The sequence below is a fragment of the Apis florea genome, unplaced genomic scaffold (assembly GCF_048593485.1).
Source record: "Apis florea isolate Af1SG1 unplaced genomic scaffold, ASM4859348v1 contig_3496_pilon, whole genome shotgun sequence".
Lineage (NCBI taxonomy): Eukaryota > Metazoa > Arthropoda > Insecta > Hymenoptera > Apidae > Apis > Apis florea.
This window is the reverse complement of record NW_028256773.1, coordinates 3491538-3518660: the sequence shown is the minus strand read 5'-3', so window position 1 is coordinate 3518660 and position 27123 is coordinate 3491538. Positions and strand designations below refer to the sequence as shown.

General features: G+C 30.2%; 2 protein-coding genes and 4 long non-coding RNA genes across 7 annotated transcripts in view; 2 read left to right on the top strand and 4 right to left on the bottom strand.

The window, feature by feature from the left end:
* LOC100868517 (icarapin-like) overlaps positions 1–23788 on the top strand; it is a 41182-nt gene extending 17394 nt beyond the window's left edge. Inside the window, exons 2-4 of one of the 2 annotated variants that reach the window (XM_012494595.2) lie at positions 7862–8065; positions 21532–21647; positions 22740–23788. In XM_012494595.2, coding sequence (XP_012350049.2) covers positions 7862–8065; positions 21532–21647; positions 22740–23009 — 590 coding nt within the window. In that variant the 3' untranslated portion in view covers positions 23010–23788. Of the gene's footprint in view, positions 1–7861; positions 8066–21519; positions 21648–22739 lie in introns of both variants that reach the window. The other variant, XM_012494594.2, reaches the window with a different exon arrangement.
* Positions 9763–11621, bottom strand: LOC147656743 (uncharacterized). Its single transcript, XR_015293644.1, has 2 exons — positions 11364–11621; positions 9763–11126 (listed from the first exon to the last, which is right to left on the bottom strand). It is a non-coding gene; the product is annotated as an uncharacterized LOC147656743 (long non-coding RNA).
* LOC147656742 (uncharacterized) lies at positions 17114–17628 on the bottom strand. The gene is made up of 2 exons (XR_015293647.1): positions 17382–17628; positions 17114–17311 (listed from the first exon to the last, which is right to left on the bottom strand). It is a non-coding gene; the product is annotated as an uncharacterized LOC147656742 (long non-coding RNA).
* Positions 18218–20765, bottom strand: LOC105737258 (uncharacterized). The gene is made up of 4 exons (XR_015293640.1): positions 19796–20765; positions 19244–19681; positions 18906–19163; positions 18218–18506 (listed from the first exon to the last, which is right to left on the bottom strand). It is a non-coding gene; the product is annotated as an uncharacterized LOC105737258 (long non-coding RNA).
* Positions 21601–22842, bottom strand: LOC116415510 (uncharacterized). Its single transcript, XR_015293642.1, has 3 exons — positions 22595–22842; positions 22171–22514; positions 21601–21737 (listed from the first exon to the last, which is right to left on the bottom strand). It is a non-coding gene; the product is annotated as an uncharacterized LOC116415510 (long non-coding RNA).
* Positions 23789–23863: 75 nt separating the features above from the next.
* Syx5 (syntaxin 5) lies at positions 23864–27123 on the top strand. Its single transcript, XM_003690680.4, has 5 exons — positions 23864–25213; positions 25454–25710; positions 25778–25954; positions 26328–26449; positions 26677–27123. The coding sequence occupies exons 1-5, from the start codon at positions 24835–24837 to the stop codon at positions 26834–26836; spliced, it is 1095 nt and encodes a 364-aa protein (XP_003690728.1). The 5' UTR covers positions 23864–24834; the 3' UTR covers positions 26837–27123.

Below are 27123 nucleotides of genomic sequence, written 5' to 3'. Positions count from 1 at the left end.
ATCAATCGTTATTCCAAATGTATAACTAGTCAAACTGGAAGGATTGAAACGAATTACCTATTCATATAATACCTCGTATTACGTATAAATAGCCATGTGTTTGGAAAAAAATTGTTTGCGGTACGAACGGTATGCAATATGGTCAGGAAACCAGGCAAGGTTCTAGGTAGGATGGTAAATGTCATTGGACGAGATTTACACGCGTAGGTCATGTGTGCTATGAATCACACACGATTACTTGAAAACTTGTTTCTTCCACTGTGTCGAGAAACTTATCTTGTCATCTTCGATCTTAAATAGTACTATTCATTTCTTATTCATTCAGTGGTCGTATGTTTTTATAAATTATCATTGATCAGCATAATTTTTATTTCAAAAGGCAAATATAATATATTATTGCGTAAATTATTTAAAATTATTTGTCTTGCGCGAAATCGAATTATTATTATCGTTCATTCGATCGATATCGATGCCTAATTCAATCCCAGTTATTTGATTATTTAATTAACGTAATATTCTTTCTTCTACACCAGTTCAAACTTCCCGCCAATTTCTCCTGTTCATTATCTGTTCTTTAACTCGCTCTTACTTAACCTCACTTTTTCTCTTTATAGCTATAAAATCGATACAGGTTATATTTTATAAGTTTTAAAGGCTAAAAATTTGACAATTTTGAAAATTTAGAAATTTATAATTAATTATCGATATTATTTGAAATTTTTAGCAAGAAATTATTTGCCATGTAATGTAGTTATTTCACGTAGGCTCGTAGGTTAAGAAACGAATCCTGTGACAATTGTACAGACGCTCCGAACACGAGGTGTCTAAATACTCGTTTTGGGGACACCGCAACAGCACATCGCACTTTAAATGTTGAGTTTCATTCAGATTAACTCGCTTCCGAGTTAAGTTTCCTTTTCCGAGTTGAAAGTCAATGAGATAATTGAAATCTTGTGTTTTCCAGATAGCCACATTCCCGTGAACTTTCGAGATTTTTTTTCTTTTTTTGTCTTACGTTAAACATATTTCTTTATTTTATTTATTTTATTGAAATTAAAAAAACTCACGGTGGAAAATCTTTTAAGAAATTTGGAAACTTGATTCATATTTTTTTTTTTTCCGATTTGGATAAATCAATTTGTGATTTTTAAATTGTAAAATGTAAAGAATTAAATTCATTGAACGACAAAATTTCTCGCGATAATATAACCTCTCAGCGACAAACCTCTCTAAAATTTCATTCAACATTGTAAATATTTCATTGATTTGATTATCACCTCTCGGTGTGTTTAACTCTCAAAACACGGCATAAACACGTGCAAACTTTATTCATACTTAATACAATCCCCCCATCCTCCCCCCCCCCCGAGCTACATAAATAATCAAACAAACGTTAAAACAACCATTTATCCACGCGAGGCGTGAATTGATCGAATGGAATTACACCAATTAAAAATCAAACGTGCCGATAACAAATAAACCGATGCTACAAGGAAGCTGTCGGTAAATAGAGAGCTGTTTAACCGTCATAAAACGCGTCGTCTTGAAAATAACCGTCTTACGCTCGATAAAGCTCGTGATAAGCTGACAGAACAGAGAGCATAAGGTACTTAAAATAACGCAGGGTCCACTTGTAATCATTATATATTCGCATCGATTTCCATAAAGCCTCCTCTGCATCGTTCGTTGCACTCTACGATTTCCTGCAGTTGGCAATTGCGACGACTTGATACACTGCGGTATAAATTCAATGGGAATATCGGGGCGCGTATACGTTTCCTACATGCACATTCGTACAGGCCGATTCACATAAGGCTCGTTCATAACCTCTAAAAAAATTAAAACATTGAAAATATTTTATACATTGCACTAAATATACGATATTGAAATATTCCTTTTCTATTAGATATTTATAGGCAAAATTATTATTTTTTTTATATATATATATATATATAGGAAATATCTATTCAACAAGAGATACGATTAAAAATTAAAAAATTTCGTATTTCGTCTCTTCCATTTATATAAAATTTTCTTCGTTCTAGATTTAATAACTCGTAAATAATAAACAATATAATATATCACGATCGAAGTGTATTTATACGTGTATCGAACGTATCGTGTGATTCGTCCTGTACAATATCCCTTTATCGCGACACTCGACGATATTTCGCTACTTTTACACGTTAGATCAATTTTTATCTTTCCTCGAGACGAGATTTTCTCGAGGTTAAGACCGAGCCATAAACCGTACGAAGATGTACGAAGTAAATGTCGAGATTGGCTTTTTATCGGCACTGGGCCAGTACACAGTGTGTTTATGTAGGGTGGTGCGCATTGGAGGGGAAACATTATCATCCGCTTAATTGCCGGCTATTAATTCAAGTGGTTGTGTCAATGGTTATAGGCTATGCAGTCTGGTATACACTAAGAGGTTCATCCTAATGTTAGCCTAGGCTACTGTCATCGAGAACGTTACCGTATCCTCCTATCTGTATTGTATATACGGCAAGCCACGATCCTTTGCCCATAATTACTATAATTACTCGGTGTCCAAGAACAAACGATCGGTTTCGAACTATCCAATTGATAAGCGTTTTCTCGATTGTATCCCGCGAAATATTAAATTCTTAGAGTTTGAAATTAATAAAATCTGACGAAGATCAAATTGCGACGAAAATTTGTTCCAATTTTTTTCCTTTTTTTTTTTTTTTTTTTTCATAAAAATAAAATTAATCACGAAAAATTTTTATTGACCATAGTATCCAGTATAATATATTCATTGTTAATAAAATTTATTTGTTATTAAAATTTTTATTCGTAAGTAAGTATTCAGAAATTGATTGATTTTGTCTTCTAAAAAAATGTTTAATTTTATTCGCAAATTGAAAACAATTGATTCTTGCTTTTCGCATTTTCGTTGGAGCAGAAAAGTAAAAAAAGAAAAAAAATCGAGCGAGAAAAACAATTTGCTCAAAAAGATAGAGACACACAGTTCTCAAATACGATATACCATTTCGTTACTGAAACCTCAAAAAAAAAAAAGAAGAAGAAGAAAAGAGAGAAACAAAAGAGAGGAAAGAAAAGAAAACGAGGAGCAAAAAACGCAAAGAGAAGGAGAAGAAGAAGAAGAAGAAGAAAGAAAGAAAGAAAGAAAGAAAAAAAAGAGAGAAAAGGAGCGGAGGAAAAGGAAATATCAGTTCTTGCTCGGAGCGCCGCGGACCCCGTGTGGAAAAGAAATGGAATTTTGCCAAGGCTGAGCCGCGCTGGAAATGCCACCGTCTATTTTATTCCGCAGTCAATGGCACTCGGCACCTACTACTCGCCCTGCCTCTACACTCTGTTTCCCTTTTTGCAGGCATCGCATTAAACCTGCCTAATGCCACTTGAGGAAGAGTGTGGAGGGGTGGAAAGGAGGTGAGAACCGCGTCCGATAAATCGATCAGGTTCAAATTTCTCAAGGGAAGCATGGAGGCCCGTGTACAACCGGGGAAAGCGATGGGGAAAAAGTGACGCACGACTTGGTTAAAGTGGTCGAGGAATCCTAGGGTCCCCTAGATACGTGTGGATATAGAGTGTCTTGAAAATGTTCAGGAGGATATCCTGAAGATTCTTGGGATAATTTTTAACCAACGTTTTCCTTTGCAACGACTCTCGTTGCGGTTTCGTTAACGAAAGGAACAGTAGCCAATCACGAAGCGCCTAGTCGAGCCGCGACGGTAGGATTGGCTACGTGCGTGGACAAGTTCGAGCAAAAATAGTGTCCTTGAAAAAAGTGTGTTGAATATTATATTTGTTTTATTTATTCGTTTGTTCGTGATATAATTTTTTATCGATAGAAAAATATTTGTTACATCTATAACACATTTTGTTCGAGATATGTTGCTTATATGGATTTGTTGTTTGCGCTCATGGACAGCGCGTAGCCAACGCTACTGTCGTTGAATTACGCGCATTGATTGGATTAAGTTAATAGTTCTTCGTGTTTTTTTGTTAACAAAGGCGTAACGAAAATTTTTGTTAACGAAAAAAAGTTGCAACATTTTTAGGGGAACACCATGTATATAGATAGTTTACCATATTCAGGATAGAGCAGATTTACCGGTTAAGCGTTTCACCGTGTAAATGGTCGACGATAAACTGCTTAAGGGGTTGAAGTTTGGGGAAACTTGTCGAACTTTGGTCGCTCTAGCGCGTCCACTGTGAACAATGTACTCTTAGAAATTAATTGTAACGTCTAGGGATATAGTTTGCTGATTCTTCGATACTTTCTGAATTAATGAGAGGGGAGCATTTTTGCTAATAAAAAGTTACTTTTGAATAGTTTTTCTGGTTTACGAGAATCACTGAAGAACGGTAATCGATGTTGGAAACTCGATAAATAACAAAAAGTTTTTTTCCTTGAAGAAATTTATAGCGCTGTTATAATGAATTGTATAGGTGCACAACTGACCTGGACCTCGTGAAAAGTTATAATATTTATTTCGTGAAAATATAGCGAAGAATATATTGCTATATATGATTAATATTATAATATGAAGTAATGAAAATTTGAGAAACTTGCAAATGTGTTCAAAAATCATTTTCAATCTTTGATTCACAATTAAATTTTATTACAATTGATTGTCGAATAAGAATAGGAAAATATAATTACCAATTTTGCTCGAAACCATTTATCATTGTCATTGTGTCTTTATTATTAACTTGTGAATGCCATAGAATCGTAAAATAACATATATATATATATATATATATATATATATATATATATATATATGCTATAAATCCATTAATTATACGTCCATATAGCCGTATAAAAATTTTAGAAAAAGAACTATTCAAAAATATCCATGAATTATAATTTTATTTAATTATTATTTAATTTTTTTTTTTTTTTGAAATTTCTTATTATAAGTAAACGAAATCAATCAAGATTATTCAGCCGAAAGTTAAATATAAATATAATCGTATTTCCATGGAAAGAAGAAATGTAATATACAGTGTAATGCCAAATTCATCTCTTCTGTACCATAGAACCCCCTCGAGGGGAGGAATTCAATAAGAGAGTAGTATCTCGTCGTCTGTCAAAACATTTCACTCCGTGGCGGCAATCTCAACGATTTTTCGTCATCGAATGGCCGCGGATTTCCTCGAGCTATGATAGATCGCGTGTCGTCTTCCTGCGCAATAGGGTTCCTCCGTTGGTAGGAATTAGATTGACTTAAATTGACTCCTACGTTTCTACGTGCGTCAATATGAATTGACGACGGAGTCAATTGGATAATCGCCAAAAGCGTTCGAGGAAAATCTCCCGTGGAGAAATATTCCTCGTTGATACATACACATGTCACCCTATTTTCCAACCGTTTCTCGCATATATATATATGCCTCATGCTGTCACAAATGATAACCTGATTTCTTTCGAGAAAATTGATCTTAACTGATTTTAAAAAAGATTAACAGGGCTATTAACTTTATTTTGTTTGTTTGCAATGATGATAATATAATAAAAGCGCCATCTGTATGGAAATTGTTGTTTGTGCTAAGTTGACGTGGAATACGTTGAAATTTAATAACTCGCTAGATATTTTTTAATTTACAGATTTTAAAAAGTTTAATTTTGATTTGAATGAATTTACAGAAAAAAATTATTTTAATTTATATATATATATATATATATAAATTTATTTAAAGCAATTTTATATATTCAAAATTGTGTTATCTCATGTCTAAAATCTCGAATAATTTCGCGTAATTGCTTATTTCGAAAACACCGCGGGGTATAAAATATACAATATCCCGTGTACCCAAACAAAGGTGATCTCAAAACCTTAACGCCTTTCAGGTTTCCTCTATTTCTAACGAGCATCCTGTCTTTCAAAATCTTGTGCGCTCTCAATTTGGTATATACCTTCGTTTTCATCCATCTATTAAATTAAAATTGGATTAACTTCAAATATTCATGATACAGGGGGGAAAAAATTATATTTTTATATGTCGTAACTTGAAACGTGTTCGTGTTACTTTTAACTATATCACGATCGATCCTAACCTCACTTTCGCCTCGTTCAGAAAAACATCGCTGCTTTACATTTCGTTTCGTTTATATAAAGGCTGTATCGTGTTTTATGGAAAAAAGAAAAGTCGAGATTCTTTGAGAGCAAGGAGCACAACGTGGAATGGACCGTTTGATATACAAACGAGAGGCTGCTGGAAAGAAGATACGATCGATCATTCCGAAACGATAGCCCTGAGACTTTAGTTACACGCAACGCTTTGACACGTTGCAAATGAGACGTCGGTGCAAATGGTCAATGCCTACTTTTTTCTTCTCTCTTTCTCTCTCCCTCTCCTTTTCTTTCTTTCTTTCCTTCCTTCCTTCCTTCTACTCCTTCCCCTTTTTTTTTTAATCCTTACCGACGGTGTTCCACTTATCGATTACCGATCGAGTCTGTCCATCGTGTCAACCTACCCGTACAGAAGTACAGAATCCTGCATTTCCTGTCTGACAGTGAAGGTCGGTAGCAAATTCAGTAGCGTGGCACTAAAAGAGCTCGACGATAAATCACTTGGGCAAATTCCTTAAAGCACTAAGTGCCGCGAGGCGTTTGAAAGGATCGTGGGTCAGAAACGCCGGGAGTAAGAATAATTATATGGTTGCATTCCGATGCTTTTCATTTTTAAGCCCCTTCCATATGCTAATACATAGCTGTTCAACGGTTGAAAAAAAATCTGTAACTGGTTGGTTTATTACTTTTTATTTTATTTATTAAATTATAATATAGTGGATTTCGAAAAAATAACTAGTAAAATATTTACTAGGATCTTTAGGATAGGAAAAATTTCTAAAAAATTCTTTCTTAAAATGTTTAAATTAATATGTAAAATTGATCAATTCACAATTTCTACAAATTTCTCAATTCTAATATACGTTATATTTAACTTATAGAGAAATAAATTAATTAATTTCATTTCAAATCGATTTATATCGTGTAACTCGTTTATCTATGCAAGGATTGGATATTTGAATATGTATAACTCCTTTAATTCGATTTCTTTTTTTCTTCTTCCTCTTTTTTTTTTTTTTTTTTTTCTATTAGACAAATGAGAGGATTAAAATCATGAGATGGATTTATCCTACGTTTAAAATGAGATTATAGAGAATTCCCAGATTTCCTTCTTTTGGATAATTCATGAAATATATTCGTACGTCCTCGAAGCTGTCGGATATTTGTAATTTTTAATTTTTTTAAATTATTTTTCTATATATATATGATGCGCTTAAAAATACCAAATTGATTTATATAGATATTATCTCTAGAAAAATAGGTTAAACAGAGATTGTACGGTTTCGAGGGGAAATATAAGCTGGATCAAGCAAATTCTTTCCTGGAGAAGGCGATTCTCCGAGATTCGAAGGTTAAACCTAAGATTCTCTCGTGAATGAATATCTTTTTATCATAATGAGATTTTTGTTTTTTTTTTTTTTTATAGAAAAAAAGAGAGAGAAGAGAGAATATATAGAAGAAGAAACATCATCAATATTTCTTCGATCAATTTAAGTTAGTTTAAATAAATTTACTTTTATTTATGAGATTTTAAAACGTGAAAATTTGCTTTCTAATCCACATTTTTTTATTCTCGTGTACACACGCGCATACGTATGCAAAGTTGCTTACATCACTGTCAATTTAACTTTGTAAACATTGCGCATGATGAATACACATTTTTCGCATTAAAACTTTCTATAACGATCCAACCTTTCACCAGTTTATAAACCTAAAGTTATTATAGATTTCTTTAATGCGATCGGAATGAAAAAATTCTAAATTTCACATTTGTCGTTTATTTTTCACACAAGGTGCACGAGAAGAGGATAACAAGGAGGATAGGAAGAATATGGACACTGTTTTGATTCTACCCAAGTCCGAAAGAGATCAAATGATGGCTGCAACTTTCGATTTCCCGAGTTTGAGCTTCGAGGACAGCGACGAGAGCTCGAACTGGAACTGGAATACGTTGCTCAGACCTAACTTTTTGGATGGATGGTACCAAACGTTACAAAGTAAGAAAAATATTTTCTACATTGTTACATTCGATTATCCATTGAATCTTTCGTTACTTTCTTCATTGAAAGATTCTTCAACATTCGTTTAGATCATTAATTAAACTTTGCATCAGGAGATTGTTGATACGATATTTCAATCATTCATCTCAGATCTAACTTTTTGCATGGATGGTACCAAACGTTACAAAGTAATATATTTTCTACATTATTATATTCGATTATTAATCCATTGAATGTTTTGAATATGTTGCTCAGACCTAACTTTTAAAAATGAATTATGATTCATTTTGTTATTTTTTTCATTGAAAGATTCGTTTAGACCATTAATTAGACGTCACAAAATAAATAAATTATATATTATCATTATTATATTCGATTACTGATCCATGGAATATTTTGAATACGTTGCTCAGACCTAACTTTTTGGATGGATAATAGTAAACGTTTAAAAAATAAAGCAAAATATTTTCTACGTTATTATATTCGATCATGATCCATTTTGTTATTTTTTTCATTGAAAGATTCTTTCATTCGTTTAATTAAACGTCAAAAAATAAACTTAACTTTGCATGCAAGTGAGACTGCTAAGTGCGTTGATACGATATTTCAAGATCATTCTTCTTCATATTTTCAACAACAATGCAATTCTCCATGAAATAAAAACAAAATTGGAACAGCGAAGAAACTAGCCTCCCAGATCTGCGTTTCAAAATTCAACACGAACGAAAGGAAGGGAGAAAAATTATTATATTTATATATAAGCGAGGAGAAGAAGAGAAAAAAGAATTTCCTCATCCCATACCAACCATTCAGCCCCAACTTCTAATTAATATCGCTCGAAACGGAGCTCGAAATCGAATTCCGGTGGAAATGGAGCGATAATCAGAGAGATATAGGGCTTTATGCTCGGCTTATGCTCAGAACAATTCGACCGCGCGGCAGAAGATCGGCTTAAAAAAAATAAATCGCTATTAAATCGTTCCAAACTTTGTCACAATCAATTCTTCCTAACCTGAAACAAAACAAAAGATCAAAATTAACTTTTCGAAGAAATTCGTTCCTCTCCAGTCAGATAAATTATTATTATTATATATATTCACTTTTCGCCGAAACCAGTAGAAAAACTTGCTCTCCAACTCCCTAAATTAAATATCGCTCGAAATTCCGGTTGAAGCGGGCCGATAATCGGAGAGATAGGGCATTATGATCACAGAGAGAGAGAGAATCGGCCAAATAGAGTGATAGGGTATAAACCGCACGCACGCGTGCCGGCCGCAGTAACGCGATCACGGTTCAACAGGCGCAAACATAAAATTACGAACGGGATCGCGGCGGGCCTCTGTTTCCCCTCCACATGCGGTTTGTCAAACGTAACTTGCCCGATCGTATAACCGATTCCCGCGGTGATTTTCATCCTTCTCCCAATTTTCCACCGCCCCGAATTTCGCTTTTTATCGCCCAGACGAGGTGTGCACGGTAACGAGGGAGGGGAGGGGGAATTACACGCTCAGCGGTTGAAAAAGTAATAACCGTATGATCGTCGTATTTCGGGTTAACTCGGGAATCTTCGTTACTTCGCAGGTTAAATATCGAAGGAAGTTCGGTTTTGAAACGAATTCGAAACGAGTTGGAATTGATATGCTGTTTTTTAAATGTAAATGTAAATGGTGATATTGGTGATACAACAAATAGGCTGAAGTTTATATATATTTTATTTGCTATATTTAAGAACGTTGGAATTTTGTTGAAATATCTGAAAAAATGTTTTGATCATCTGGTTGTAAAAGAGAGGTTGTATAAAAATATTCGACGTGATAGTGTTCGAAGCATAAAGCAAATCTTTTTTTCAAAGTCTGTTTTTATCTATTCTATTTTTATATATAGTTTCTGCGTTTTTCGTAAAAGTTTTTACTTTGCACGATTATCGACGGCCGGTAAAATCGTACATATGTATAGATATATATATAAGGTTAAAAAGATTTCTAATAACGAGATTTAATCGTGAAATATTATTTTTCCATTAAAGTTACTGTAACGTAAACTCGTAGCCACGACCTAGATTCGAAAGGAAGGGTATTTACAGATTCCAACATCTCTGGCAATTTATCGAAGCTTAAATAAATTAATCGACGAAAACTGAGAACCTCTATCCTGGAATAACGCAGGAGTTTCGAAGTCATTTCCGCGTTAAGTGTTGAAGCTATTCTTGAGCGTGAAATAATATAGGAGTTCCGAAGTTACTTTCCTCGTCATGAAATATTGTTAAAGTTTTCCAAGTTACTTTTCAACATAAATGTAATGGTTTTGCAGTTACTCTTATCCTTAAGCATCAGAATTACTTCGATAGGTTACATTCTCCCAAGAGTTTGAAATAATATTACATTTTAGCACGTGATACGTCATGTGTTCCGTCTTTTATATTTTTTTTAATAAATTTCTTTTACTTCTCAATTATCACAGACTGATTGAGAAAACGTTCTAAAATTATTATTATTGTTGTTGTTGTTGTGTTAACAGATCGATCTCGAGTAATGCAATTAAGTTACAGACGATTGTATAATAATTTTTTTTTTTTGCATCCATTATTTAATTAATACCGTTAAACGAGTTGCTTAATTGAATTAATTATTTTACAACAAGCATATAAATGATTGCAATTCAACCGTAAAATCCTTTTAATTATCGCGCTTTTGAAATTTTCTCAAGATTTCTTATCGCCATTTTATCGCTGTAACCAAGAAATTATTAAACTTCTAAGAATCATCATCGTATCGTTCTTCCATTCGATTATATTATAATCGAAAAATATATATCGATCAAAAATTTCATATCACTTTTTCCAATCTCAAATCTCCGTTCAACTCTCATCATTGATTAAAAAGTCGGTTTCCATATATTTTGTTATAATATTTTAAATCAAATCTTCGATTTAAATTATCAATTGAATCGAGAAAAGTTAATTCTCTTATCTAACACATCCGGGGAAACGCATTCTTTTGCACCAAATTGCACGCCACGAGTAAAATTGAAAATGTCAATAATCAAAGCTTGATAATCCCTGAAGAAAGAAAAATTATTATAAATTCCTCGAGAAAATCTTTATAGAATATTCGTGATAATAATAATAATAATAATGTTTTCGTTCGTCCAAACTGTCACAGTGAAATTGGCCAATTGACGCGTAAGTCACAATTATAAAACATGCCGTGAAATCGATATAATTATAAAATTATATCGGCGATAAAGAAGACTGTAGTTTGAGGCTGTACTAATGAAAGCAATTAGCAGAAATTACCGCCCTAATTAGCTGGTCGTGATTACTGCGGCATCGCAGGAAACTGCGGATCCTTTTTCGTCTTCCTTTTCCTCTATCTCTCTCTCTCTCTCTTCTCTCTCTGTCCTTCTTTCTTCTCCATACCTTCTTTTCTCCTCCTTCCTCCTCCTCCACGTAACGGAAAATTGATTTTATAGTCTTCAAGACGAACATCTGCAATTTGTGTTGCCAGTTCCACGCGCCTCTGCTCACGTTCCCGTAGCAATTTCATGAATATATCTGCATACCGTTAGAAACGAGTTTCGAAAAGAAGGAAAAAAAAAGGGAGGGGAAACGCTGTGAGAAACGTGGCGAAGAGAGGAGGAACGAGAGAAAAGAAAGAACGTGGGAAGAGGGATCGGATGAGAAAGCGGTCGGGATGGGAGAAGATTGATGACATTATCGCGTGGAATTCAAGATGAAGCGGTATTTAAAGGAACTCGATATTCTTGGAAACGTATACACCGTGATCGAATAGGAAGAAATCGAAAATCCATAACTGGACTCGCATAATAGTGTACCATTCACTAGGGATCCTTATATTGTCCCTAAGCACTGCAGATGGCGTTGTGTAGTCACGTGTCCGCTCACCATGATTGGATGATCGAGTTGGAACTGTGTTAAACGAGAAATATAATATGGTTATGTGGTGTTTGAATAATACCATAATTTTTTCAAATTTTAGATCAAAAGTTTATAAGTAAAAGTATTGCTCTTTTAATTTTCCTTTTTCTTTTTCAAAGAAATTAATTAAATTCTATTTGCAATATATATGTGTGTATATATATATATATATATATTTCACTCTCTTACTAATATCGATAATAGTCAGCAAGGATGTTGGTTAATATTATGAAACCAGTAAGAAGAACATTGTAACCATCTGCATTTAGTTGAACGATTAATCATTCTTGTTGAATGTTTGCCCGCGATGAATCATAGCTGACTATAACTTTGCTCGAGCAGTTGTTTTAAAATTTTTTGCGTCAGTTCTGAAGACCGAGTTCTTGTCAAATCGTTCAATGATTATTATTGAAGTAATTTGATTTTCGTTTTAAATAAATATTTATCCCCTATTAACATATTTTAATTATCATCGTCTTAATTCCATTCTGTGCTATTGGATATTCGTATTTTCATTTTATTCAAATTTCTAAATTTACGTTTTATTTTTCGGAATTTTAAAAAATAAAAAAATCTTTTTCTTTCTTTTTTTTTTTTTTTTTCTCAATAAGTTTCGTCAAAAGAAATTATAATCCCGTTCCCAATAGCATTTTTTCCATTCAAACGTTTTAATCAATTCAAACGTCAAATCAAATTCTAAAGCCGGATTTATAATCGAATAGAACAATCTCCGCTGGATCGATTGCATATTTAACGCGTTGCAAACTTTGAACGCTTGTCGAATGAATTTTTCAACGTCTCACACCATGGAATTATTTGTTTGGTGTGAATTGTTAAACATGCTCGCTCGACCGATTAAATACAGTTTGTCCAACGTTAAAACGCATTCCGCGGTGAGTAGCGAATATATATATAGGGATATTTTGTCGAAAACCTTGCGTCGAGTAACCGTCGAAGACGTTCATTTAATTTTCATTTAAAATTGATTAGAAATATGAAATTTATCTGTTGAACAGTTTTATATTTGATTCATCCATTTAGACGAAAATAAAATTTTCCCCTCAAATTTCATTCGTTCAGACAAAATATATTGAAAAGAAAAAAAAAAAAAAAAAAAAAAACGAAAAAATATCACACCATTCAAATTTACGCGGGGTAAAAATTGAATCTATTAGGCGATAGATGGCAGAACGAGAGCAACGAGAAAAAGCTCGTATAAATAAATATATCCCACATTTAACCGCGTGTATTTTTCTAATTCTTACGTGAAATTTATATTAACAATACAAAAGTAAATTTTTCTTTTTTTAAAATCGTGTCTGTCCAAGTTTAAAAAAAAAAAAAAATATGAAAGAGATAACGAAAGATAATATCCTATATGAACATCGGTTTGCAAGGAAATGAAACGATCTCGATACGAAGACAGAAGGTCACGTTATTTAACAACGAGATCGCGAAACAAAAAAAAAAAAAAAAAAAAAAGAACCAACCATTATCCCGCTAGTTGCACAATCGAGTTTGCAAAAGCGAGTTTTGCACGAAAAGGTCGAGTTTCTGCCAAAGTCTCGTGGCTGACGATCGTGGCTCTTGATTTACTCGTATCGACGATCACTTTCACCATCGAGATACCTTTTTTTTTTTTTTTTAACGCGCTGTCGATCTCGAAACAAAGGAACAAAGAGGCAATGAATAAAAGAAGAAGAAAAAAAGAGAGAGAGAGAGAGAAGAGTAAGAGGAGAATAATTGCACGGGTCGATCGTGTAATTCATTAGTCGAGAGACGAACCGTTGAATGGACAGCAATTTTCGGTAATCGTCGATTGCACGACTCGATGAGTCGTTATTCAGATCCGCGTTACAGTATCCGGACCGGCAGCCGGAGTGGAAGAAAGGGTCTTCAGGATTAAAAGTTGCAGAGCTCGAGTGCAGACGGAGGGAGAGGAGGGGTCGTTGTTAAAAAAGGGGAGAAAATTTACGCCTGAAAAGAGATGCCGCGCGGTGAAAAGGAGGAACGAGAGGGCTCGAGATGTACGGGGTGTTTCACCAGAGAAAAGAATGATGCGTTGATGTAGCCAGGGTTTGAGAGGATGTTTTTTGGTAAATATTGTCTTGTTTCCAAGACTTAGATGCGAAGGATGTGGTAGGAAATTCGGGTATATGTTTACACATACCGAGTGGTTTCTCGTGTAATTAAAAAAAAAAAAAAAAAAAAGCTGAGAAAGAAATTATTACACGAGCGTGATTAATTTTACCGATTAATCAAATTTAGAAGATGATATCGTATGAGCAACGAATATGTAACATATGTGATTGAAAACGAATAATTAATTGACAACTACGAAAGTTCAAAAAAAAAAAAAAAATTGCAAAAAATTAACATTGTATGACATATCTATTTCGTTGTAAATAATAATTTTATTTATATAATTGTATAAACCATTCCACGAGAATTGAATATTTGAATAATATATATTTGAAAATTTTAATAAATCTAAAAAATTCGTTAAAAAAAAAAAATATCGAAAGATAAACGTAAGAATTAAACTTTCCATTCGTTTATCGATAACTATATTCCAATTTCAAAAAAATGGTCGGAAACTTGGTGTACTATAGCAAGATGGACAAATCCCAAATTGATCGAGCTATACTTATGATCGTCCGGTGCACGTGATATTTGACGAACGAATTCGGCTGTATGACGGGCCATGGTTACGTTGGAAATGTCAGGGATTTTATCCGCGGCAATGAAGCGTTTTGTCGACGGTGAACAGAGGGAGAGCCACGAAATTCGGCCGATCGAACAAGAAAAGCCCGCCCGAATCGGAACTGTCGTCGCCAGCCGAATAATTCGTTCCCTTCGAAACGCTATTTTCGAAACCGTTCAACACGCTCGGATCCATTCGATTAATGAAACTGGTTTTCAACTGATTCGAATTGATCCCCGCTATAGAGACTGTTTCGCGCGAAATCGTGCAATATTTGTCAACGTTCGTGGATTAAAATGTCTTTTAAATTTATTTGAGAGAGTTGAAGGGGGGCAAGACTTTTGATAATGGGCCTCTTTGAAATTAATTATTCCAGAAAATTAAAATTTCGTCGAATCTTTCGATCTTCGATTCTCATTTTGAAGATAATTAAGTAAGGGAAGGAGAGGATTGAAACGATTGGAGAATGATTTAATAGGATTTGTGACGGATTAAGAGATTTATAAATTTAAATAAAATTTGGAAGAATTTGGAGAGAGTGTATGAGAGAAAGTAATATATGTATGCAAAAATATGTATGAAATATTCAAAATAAAGTAAAATAACAATTGCTTAAAGATTAAGCTAACCTAACTTAACCTTAAAATAATCAAAGTAAATATTTTCTTTCAATATACGTTTGATTGGGGGAAAAAAAACTATAATCAAGATAAACATTTTGGTTTAAATTAAGATTATTAGGTTAGTCTTTTAATTGAATCTACTTATAAAAAAAATCTGTTAAAAATAGATATTACTAATATGAAAAGTATAAAAAAAATTCATTCCAAGGCAAATCTTCTTAACTTCTTATACATTTTATAACCTTGCAACGAACAAGGATCATAAAAGCGATGTCAGGGTCTCGTTTTACTGGTTTTTGAATATGGTTCGCTTGTTCTTACATAATTTAATGCAATTCTCGCAGCGACCAAGGTGAAAATATTATTATCCTATTAGCGGGATCGTTGCTGAAAACCAGAACGGAGGAATAATTAACTGATTGAATACTGGATTGCGTATTTTTTTTGTGGCAAAGATTCGAAGTATTATATTAATTAGCCTGAAGCATGCATATAACGTAAACGTTAATTAGAATTGGTATGATAAACAATATATACATGTTGTTTTATTTCTTTCTAAAAGTAAATAGATATATATCTGTATATATTTTAGTAGATCTAGACAATGTATCGCTTAATCGAAAATTTCATTAGATAAACGAAAGCGAAAGTAACAATGTGTCTGTATGCATGCAATAGTGCTAAGTAAATATTAATTTAATTTCCTTTTATATTTCCATAGAACAATGATTATACATACTTAATTGAAGAGAATTATAATGATACATAAAAATTGAAATATTTGATTGAAAGGAAAATCTTGATCAACTCATAAAGATAACAACAAAGATAATAATAAACTACCATTGATAACAAAAATTTTAAATAATCGTATCACTTAATTTAAAATTACTATATATCATAAAATAATAAACAATCATACGTGCATAAGAATCGCATTATGTCTTTAATAACTTAACCTATAAAGTTAACAAAATACATGAACTCTCACACGCACTCTTCCACACGAAGTATATAAAAGAAAAAAAAATGAGAAAAGATCAAAAGCAATGTTCCTTTCAAGATTCTTTCACATCACTGCTTTTTTTTTCTTCTTTTTCTTTAAATTAAGTTTAACACTGCTCAGTTGCCCGAACGTATAATCGCTCGGCGTCGTTGCAGCGATACGGTCTTATCGTCAAGTTTCAACTTTTTTCTACGATATGTTGGCGCTCGAATCGCCAGCGGTTCTCCGCGATTATGGCGGCGCCCGCGCGTAACCGCGATAAAACGTTATTGCCCTCGCGGCTGTCCGGATAGGAACGGAAAAGTGAAATCGCGGTCACAGGTAGGGTCGTGGAGCAACGCTCCACGAAATCGATTATCGGGTAAATTACCATAATATCGTTGCCGCTGAATCGCCGCTCATTAGGACAAAGGTAAATTCACGTTTGAGAAAAAGTTATTCTAACCGGAAGTGCCGGTGACCGTGGTTCCGAAAATTTATTAAAACATTATGCCACGATTTTTATAGCGTTCTCCAAAATGAGAAGTAACGCTTGCTTGGGAAATTTGATTTACGAAAAAAATTTTTTTTTTATTTTTTCGAAAATTTGAAAATTCTCGAAATTTCGTGGGATTTTATGGAATCTTTGAAACTTGAAAATACTTATCTTGTTTGCAATAATGGACTTATATTATCTTTTTTATTCTTTAATTCATACGTTGCAGGTTGCATTGAAGCGAATTATAATATATAATATTCTTGATTATTCAATTTTTCACAAAGTTCAAACAACGTGTTTTAATCGATTTCGATTTAATCCAGTTTATATAACTATAAGAATTGTTCCATTTCTCATCTAGAAATTCGATTTGTCTTGTTGGAAATCTCACGATACGAGGAAAGAAATTGTATCTCACTGTCTTTGATACTCTTAACGAAATTAACTCGTATATGAACCATTAATAAATGGGACGGCAGATAATTGTTTCCCCAGCTGGAAAATAAATTAAGAACAATTACGAAGAGTCTTTGTATCTTTTAACAATGGTCAAACGTGTATGTACATATCGACCACGATACATGTATATTATTATGTGTACTATTTTCTCTATTTCAATAAATTTTCCTTTTTTTCTTCTCGTTAATTTTCTTCGTAAATGCGGATATTATCAAGAAACGTTGTGTAATATAGGATATATCCTTATTAAGTTTCTATGGCAATAATAGTCTGAATTTTCTTCTGTATTGTAGACATATAAAATATGTGAAATTTATCGATACGATTATCACCTATCTCCATGCATTCATGACCTCAATTATGAATAAATTATTATTAAATTACCGGGATAGAAATCGGGTTATCATCAATGCCGTCCTGCTTACAGTAAAAAAGATTCATCACTGAAAATATGTTTCTTGAATAATTAAGTGGCTGGCCTTGTGTAGATATAAGAATTGAATAAATTTCATATATGGATCATGTTAGAAAATTCAAACAATTTAGTGGATTATCAAGAATATGAATTATTGTTTTATGTAAGATAAACTGTCTTTATTTATTTAATCATTGTTTCTTGAGAATTTAAAACGAGATGTCCTATAATGGAATATTTCCAGTATCAATTTTTCATATTTGCAAAAATGCATTTAGATCTGTAAATTACTAAGATCTGCCAGATCAAAAAATCAAGTTCCTCAAAGATTCAGAAATTTCAGAATTTCAAAGATCTAAAAACTTTGATTTTCAAATATCTTGACCGAATTCCAAGTTTATTTAAAATTTTCATATTTCTTATTTTTGACTTCAATTAATTTGGAATTAATTTCAATCTATTTGATTTTTTAATAAAACTTATTAATTCATATAAAATTTAATGTATTCTTCTTTTATGAACTTCAATTTTCAAATTTTGTGTATCATAAATCAATTTATCCAATTTTTATACTTTTCAAATTATCTCACTTGATTGATGTCTTAAATAAATGTTTCCAAGCTATATATATCTATATGTTTCTTCTTTAAACTTTTTAACTTTTATGAATTTCAAACTATTTTACCTGTTCAATATCTAAGAGTTCAGAAGAAACCAATCTATTTGATTTCTATGTGTCCCAAGGTAATCTATTCTACTTCTACAAATCTCAAACCACTCCACTTCAATTTTGTACATCACAAGCCAATCTGATTTCTACAATCACAAAATTGATTTTTTGAATTTTAAAGTCTACATTTATATATAATGTTTTATATTTTTCCTCCTATACATTTTGTAAAATCTTTATAAATTTTAATATCATACCAGATCTCAATCATTGCATTATATGAATAAACTAAGATTTATTAAATATCTTCTATAAAATGCTATTAATGAATGCAATATAATTATTTCAAAAATGAATATTATCATGTTTCATCAATCTAATAATGATTTCTACTTTATATTAGATTTCATCAATTTCAAATTTCTTATGTATGTAACAACTTTCAATTTCAAATGTGAAATTTATATTATTAATTATTTAAATAATAATTTTTAAATAATATATATCAAATTTTACAATCCTATTATTCCTTCAAATCTACATACTTGCATGAAAGAGCTTGTTTCTCATATGATTGCAATATAACATAAGTATATCATGTCGTACGATTTAATGGTGGTCTTTGCCGAATTTCAATGATCCTAGAGGGTTTAATCTTTATTGCGTTCTCCAAGTGCTTAATAATCTCTATCGGGAAACACGAACTCGTGATGATTTGTATTCGACCACTACTGTCACATGGTCTACATCATACCTTACAAACTCGAGGTTGTCTTTATTGTATTCCTCGCGTTCTGTTTGTCCTGCATTGCGTATCGCATGTTTATGATTACCAAGTTCTGGAAGTCTCTTGTCATATACGAGTCTATAGCTTACAACTTACTAAAGGCAAACATATATATATATATGACTTAGAGTAGAGCAACTTCTTTACTCAAATATATATATTACATTGAATTAATTAAAGTTTCATGTATGCAGCTTCTCTGTTTAAGAAATATGCACTGTTATATTCACGTAGTACCTACTTACGTACAATTTCAGAACTATAAAGTGCGCATGCTCAACAAATAGAACGAAAAAAGATGGATGCGTTAATCACTTGATTCTTATTAATCTCACGTAATGTTTTTGGTCAAGATGCTTTTATTTGATTTTTCTCGTTGATCTATATTCAATTGTAATTGTAATTGAAAATATCACTTTATAATCATTATCAATTGAAAATGTCTTTTGTATCTTTATATCTTTTATATTTTTAGGTTAACTTTCTTCAAAAACTTCATTTTTGTAAAATAGGTTTGTAATCTAAAATATACTTCTAAAATAATAATTTATATCGTAAATATTATCTTATATTATATCTTATATTTTTTAATATTATTTGAAATATAATTAAGAATAAATAAGAATAATTATTATAAATATTACTTACAAATTCGATTTTCAGTCATCTAATATACATCTCATATACAATATGATTTTGTCAATCAAAACATTTATATATATGATTGTTTATATCGATTGAAACATTCTTGTGAGATTGACATGAAAAAATCACGTAATCGCATTATATTAAGTTATTATTCTTCATCTGATAAAGCGGTTAAATGCGCAATTTCAATCGACGGTAGTCTATAGAAGTAATTACAGCTTCTATTTTCGTATCTGCCTTTCAACTGATAATTCTCTCTTAATGCATACGTGTAGCTATATATAAGTACTTCTTGAATTATATTTGATGTTCTTAGATTAGCATTACATCATTAGATAAGGTTTTTTGAATATTATTCTCTCTTTCTTATGTTTCTCATAGGAAATATTCTATAGATTTATACAATGCAAGTCTGATTTTAGTTTCTGAATTCTTTTTCTTAATGATTCAAGATACTAATATCGATGGATATTTCATTTTTGTACGAATGGCGCGTTTACTCGACGAATGAATATCAAAATATTAAAGTTTCTTTTATTGGTTTCCTGGGAAATAGCTCATCGAATGAGAATTTAGGAAATAGTAAATAAAAATATATTCTGAAAAAAAAGATGTCTTATTATTATTTTGAAATTGCGACGATAACTATTTCAAAATGTTAAAAATTATAGAAATATTATTAATGTGTATGTGTGTTATAGTGATATTATATTTTCTATTATATTTTAAATTGATAGAAGATGGAATGGTAGAAATTAATATAATTTAATATTTAATTTTATAATCTTGTAATATTATTTATTATAGTATTTTTCTCTTTAAATTATTAAAAGTTAAATATGGCTGTTGAGATTAATTCCAAATATTATATGTATGTTAAAATTAATATTCTATTTCAGACAGATTGATAAATTTATTGGTTGGTTTATATTTGTTATAATAGGGTCAAGTTCAATGTGTACTCATTGATCTGAAACAGAAATACATACATATTTTGATCAATACAAGATGACGGAATATTTAATACTTTAAGCTTGGCATCAACATCTTTAAAAATATTATTATTACATATATATTACAAATATTTATTTTAATTAGAAAAAAATATATTTAATTAAAATCTAGAATTTCATTATTTCATTAATTGAAATTAGATTGATTAAAAATTGTAATATTTTTACAAATAATAATATATAATATGTATTTATTCAGATAAATAATATATAATTATTTTCATTTCACAACAAATTCAAGATTCAATTCGAAAAATATTATTGTAAAAAGTCAAATCGGACTTCTTAATTCTTTTTCAATTATCGAAAGCTTCCATCCCTAATTAATAAATTCAATTTAATCAACAAATGATAAAAGTTTTCTTTCTATTCTTCAAAAGAATATTGGCCAGATAGCAATTTATAAATAATATTATATACAACACGAATATAGAATTTCATTAAATCAGAAATTCAAATTAGTTTTAACTTTTGATTTTTAATCTAATGTTCTTCTTTTTATTAAAATAAGAATTTAATCTTAAAATTTAATAAAGAGAAGAAATGAATATTCTCAAAAAAGATTTATTAATGTCTACGATATAATTCGTTGAGAGCTTTTTTTATATCCAATTCTCGATTAGTATCATCATAATTATGCAATGAAAATTTCAATTAATCATTTATTTCTTATCAATATATCATTCTTATCAATATAATAATATCTTTTAGGTGCAATTTCAGCTCACATGAAGAAAGTGAGGGAGCAGATGGCTGGCATTTTGTCACGTATTCCCGAGCAAGGTGTTGTGAATTGGAACAAGATTCCTGAAGGAGCGAACACTACCTCTACCACCAAGGTTAGTCACGCGTAAATATTACGCTCATTTCCGGTTGCCTCGTTCAGCCAATCAGTTCACTGACTCAAATTCGTTCCTTCGGTTGAAACCCTTTGTCACAATATATGCATACATATATATCTAGTATTATCTTTGTGCAATGATACATTTGAATACAGATATAATACTATAAGAAGTATATTCTATTCATTGAGAATGAAAATCTTATGAGATGATTTGTACTTTCGATATTCAGTTCACGAAAAAAGTCGTGAAAAAAGAAATGTCTAAGAAAAGTTATAACTTTTATATTTAATTATTTTGATATTCGTCTAATTTTTTCATTATTAAAAAAATAATTTTATATTAACGATATTAACAAATATTATATATAAATTATAAAATATTGTAAATTAATCAAGATTTAATCAAAATGTTAAATGTAACTATATCCATAAAATAATTCTATAATCGTCTTTAAATATTTTCTTCGAAAAGATACTTCTACGTTATTAGCTTTAAGCTCAAAGTAAAGACAACGTACCACAATAATTCTGCCTTTTACCTCTTGTGAAAGATGAAATAATGAAACAAAATTCTTCAACTTTAGCATTACTCAAATATAATTAATAATGCTACTTAAGAGTTGAAGTACAAGTAACATGTATCCCTCTGAATACGTGCAATATACATTGTCGTAATTTACGTAATGAATTGCGCAACGAAATCTGCACATCAATGCCGATCCGGTTGCTACATTTCCTGGGATGAACTAACTGATGTGCCACTTGAACTGATGTGCAGCATTTTAGTTTTTAATGTATCATTCCTTGAAAAGTGTGTTTCATCTTAAAATATAATTGTATTGCATTCAAGTTAGATATGATTCTAGAAAATGAAAAAAATTAATTTAAAAACTATTTAGAAAAATTTTGTTCAATCTTTTAAAAAGAAGTTAAAAATATTACACATAGTTTTCTTCATCAATCATTTTTTAATTATCACTATTTATCTATCACTGTTATTATCTGTCATCGCTGCTATTTGTGTCACTGTTATTTTCAGATTAAATTAAATCTTATTATATTAGAAATTAATATCATTGTTTTTTAGATCATCGATGGACACGTGGTGACCATTAATGAAACGACTTATACCGATGGTAGCGACGACTACAGCACACTGATCCGCGTCCGTGTAATCGATGTGAGACCCCAGAATGAAACAATCTTGACAACGGTAAGCAGCGAAGCGGACAGCGATGTAACCACTTTGCCTACCGGAACGAATGACACCAGCACCCAATCTTCAAGGAGTGTAGAAAGCGTCGAAGATTTCGATAACGAGATACCGAAGAATCAAGGAGATGTATTAACTGCTTGAAGCAGCAAAGAAATAATTTAAAAGGCAATGTCAGATTAATTGAATCCGAAAGATCCATTTTTCCTTAATTTACTATGAAAATTTAATAATTTTTTTTTCCTTGTATATTATATCGTATATCTATGTAAAAAATTTTGAAGTTATTACACACTTATAGTTATAAAAATATTTCTATGATCCTTTTTCGAATAAAATTTATCCATCTCAAAATTTGTAAAAATAAATTTAATCTTCCTTAAACCTATATGCTATATACTATTCTGATTGTATCGTAATACAATATAAATAGATATAATATAAATATATACTATAGTTGAATCAGATGGAAGTGATATAGTAAATGAATGGAGAGAGAGAAAGAGAGGGAGAGAGAGAGAGAGAGAAAGTAAAAAAACAAGATTTCCGTCCGTGAAGCTCTTTCGGATTCAAACTGACATTCGTGTACGAAAATTGTAAACTATCGCGAGACGAAAAAATGTTGATTATCGTAGAGAGTTAATAGAGATAATATACATATATTTTATGTTCTTTTATAGTTTTATCTGTTATACATTTATAATGATTCAGAATGAAGCCGATTATTCCTTATGTACCTCAAAGATTAATAAGTGAATTACAAATTCGCATATGATTATTTTATAAAATTATATTATGTAATAACAAGATTGTATTACAAATTATATTTTATCTATGATTATTCAATGGTAGAACTTTTCAAAAGGGAGTGAGAATATTTTTTTTTTTAAATTTTTGTTTAAATAAAAAGATATAGTTTGAAATGTTCTTATTTCTCTTAAATTTTTCCTTTCTCTCCTTTCTTTGGTTTCAAGTTTTTTAACAAAAATATATATAGCATGTAACAGAAATTTTATATATGTATTCATTTGTAATGATCAATCAACGTTTTACATTAATAAAAATTTTTTAAATATTTAAAAAAGTGCATATGTAAGTATCATGATAGCAAATTAAAAATATAACGATTAAAAATATACAATTTAATATCTAATATTAATATAACTTAATGGATATATTTATAAAATGAATTCTCTATTTAAATTTTTGAGTGAGAAAAAATTAAAATAAATTGATAATATCTATTTTTTTATAAATTCTAGAACAATATAATTAAATACAATTTAAATCAGTTATATGAAGACAATTTTTTAATGAAAAAATATTTTAAATAAAAAATGAAAATTGATTTATTTTGTAAAATTGTAATAAAATTACAATTACATATTAAAATAAAAAATCATTTAATATTGTAATGAAATATAAATTCATACAAAAAATGTATAGAAAATTAAATAATCTTGCATTAACATATTATTATAAATTATATTTTATTATATTATTATATTTTATTATAAATTAAACTTCATTTATGTAAATAAATATTGTGTATACATATACGTAGAAAAAAGAAATTTTTATAAACAATTTTGAAAACATTTTATAATAACAATATGTGATAAATAATTATAAATAATTGTTAAAATTCATTATTAATTTTAAAAATTATACATAAAAATATTTCATAAAATATTTGTTTCATGCTTTAAGAATAAATAATGTTCAAATTTAAATTTCATGATGTTAAACATAATCCTAGTAACATTTCATTTCAGCGAATGCACAACATGACATCCGACGTTGTCAGAATATAGGAACAAAAATCACTATGCAAATATAACTGTCATGTGGACGTGTCAGTTTCAATCTGTTGATGCATTTGGTAAAAAATATTTTAGATAAATGAGTAATACGTATTGCGTTTTTTAAAGTCGTAAAAGTGTAAATTCGTAAAAAAACTAAGAATGCAATGCCAGCACGTAGACGACACGTTGGCTTGGAGCATGGTGTAGACCATGGTTTCGTGATCACAACCTCAAATAGTCCTTGGCAGGGCAGTATCATAAGTCAGCAGAGTTCTAATCATGAAAGTGAGCGGTGCGATTTAACACAAAACTCAAAAAAGCAAGCGGACATCGCACCATCGACAATGACGTCCCGCGATAGAACTAATGAATTCATTAATGCCATTCGGATGATGCAAAGCAGAACCGTGGCACGAGCGGTGATTTCGCAAAACCCTCGTCGAGCACGTCAATTGCAGAGTTATTCGAATTTTATGATGATAGCTAAGAGTATTGGAAAGAATATAGCGAGCACTTATACTAAATTAGAAAAACTTGCTTTGTGTAAGATCATTATGATCATCTAATATTATTTCATTTTAATAAATTCTATCATTTATAAGTTTCATTTCTATTAAATTCATTCATATATTTATACTTTTATTTCTAATAAATAATAATTTTTGATAAAAAGAGATTTATATGTGTGATATATATATAAATTATAAATATGTAAATAATATTTAATAAATTTAATTTATATATATATATAAAAGGATATACTTATCAGATTAATTGTTTTAGTGGCAAAAAGGAAATCGATATTTAATGATAGACAAGTGGAAATAGAGGAATTAACAAATATTATAAAAACAGATTTAAAAAGTTTAAATCATCAAATAGGAAAGCTGCAGGAACTTAGTAAAAAACAACGAGAAGGATATAGTGCATCTCATAGTCATCATGTGGCTTCACATTCATCTTCAATTGTTATGACATTACAATCAAAACTGGCAAATATGTCAAATCATTTTAAAAGTGTTCTTGAAATGAGATCAGAGGTATGTAAGAAAAAAAATAAAAAAAGATGAAATTAATTATACATTATAATCCTCTTAAAATATATAGAATATGAGAGAGGAACAAAGTAGAAGACAACAATTTACTCAAGGTTCTGTATCTACTTTGTTACCTCCAAGTGTTGCTGGAAAACAAGGTTCATTGTTATTGCAAGAAGAAACTTCTCCTTCTTCTGTAGTTATAAATTTGGATTCAGCAATGATGCAAGCAGTTCAGGATGATACTGTAAGTTTTATAATAAACATAATAACAATATTACTTAATACTATTATACAATATACAATATTACTTAATTATAATAATATTGCTTATTGTACAAATATTGTACAATATGTGCATTTTTAATATTTCTAATAAAATAGTTAAAAAATTTAATACATAATATAGATTTAATAAACAAAAATTTTAATAAATTCATAAATATGAATGATTAGTATAAAGAAACATTATTATATAGCACAAAGAAATTAAGTTAAAAATTATATTCCATATAAAAACTTCAATTTTACAAAAGATAGACGTAATACATTTTGAATAATAAGCCATTGATAAAAAATATAACAAAAAATAAAAAATTTAAAAATAATTCAATTATTAGGATGCATATGTTCAATCAAGAGCAGAAACAATGCAAAGTATAGAATCTACTATTGTTGAACTTGGTGGAATTTTTCAACAATTAGCACATATGGTTAAGGAACAAGAAGAAATGGTGGAAAGGTATAAATATTTTAATTGTTTATAAAATTTTTAATTTTTTATTTTTATTAAATGTGCATACATATATGTATTTTGTTTTATGCTATCAATAATTTTACTAAAAATTTTTCTTTTAATATTTGTTCTATTTTTTTTTGCATTATTTTAGATATAAAAAATATTAATGAATATTTTGCATTTGTACAAATATTGATAAAAGTTATTATAAAATTTTTATTAATTTTCAGGATAGATTCCAATATAGAAGATACAGAAATAAATGTGGAAGCAGCTCATGCAGAAATCTTAAAATATTTTCAATCTGTAACTAATAACAGGTGGTTAATGATAAAAATATTCGCGGTTCTTATATTTTTCTTTATATTTTTTGTAGTGTTTTTGGCATAAAATAATTATTACATTATTATTATGCATATTTCTTTATGCAAATTTATAGTTGACCATCCATATCCATTAATTGTGATATAAGATGATCGAAGAACAAGACGAATTTTTATAAAATTATGACTCATTAGTTATAGAGTAATAATATAATCATTGCATTCCTTGACCTCCGTTGAAATGTGAATACTGTAAGTATTACTTATTAAAAGGTCCATCAATGTAGACAAAGGAGCTACATTGTTTGTAAAATGTAAAAAGAAAACTATGAATAATAAATGTATAATTTTCAA

Excerpts from the sequence above, each read along its gene's own strand:
- Syx5 (XM_003690680.4), top strand. The coding sequence starts at position 24,835 with ATGCCAGCACGTAGACGACACGTTGGCTTGGAGCATGGTGTAGACCAT. Across the intron at positions 25,955-26,327 it reads AAGCAGTTCAGGATGATACT|GATGCATATGTTCAATCAAG; the intron begins GTAAGTTTTATA and ends TTCAATTATTAG. Across the intron at positions 26,450-26,676 it reads CAAGAAGAAATGGTGGAAAG|GATAGATTCCAATATAGAAG; the intron begins GTATAAATATTT and ends ATTAATTTTCAG.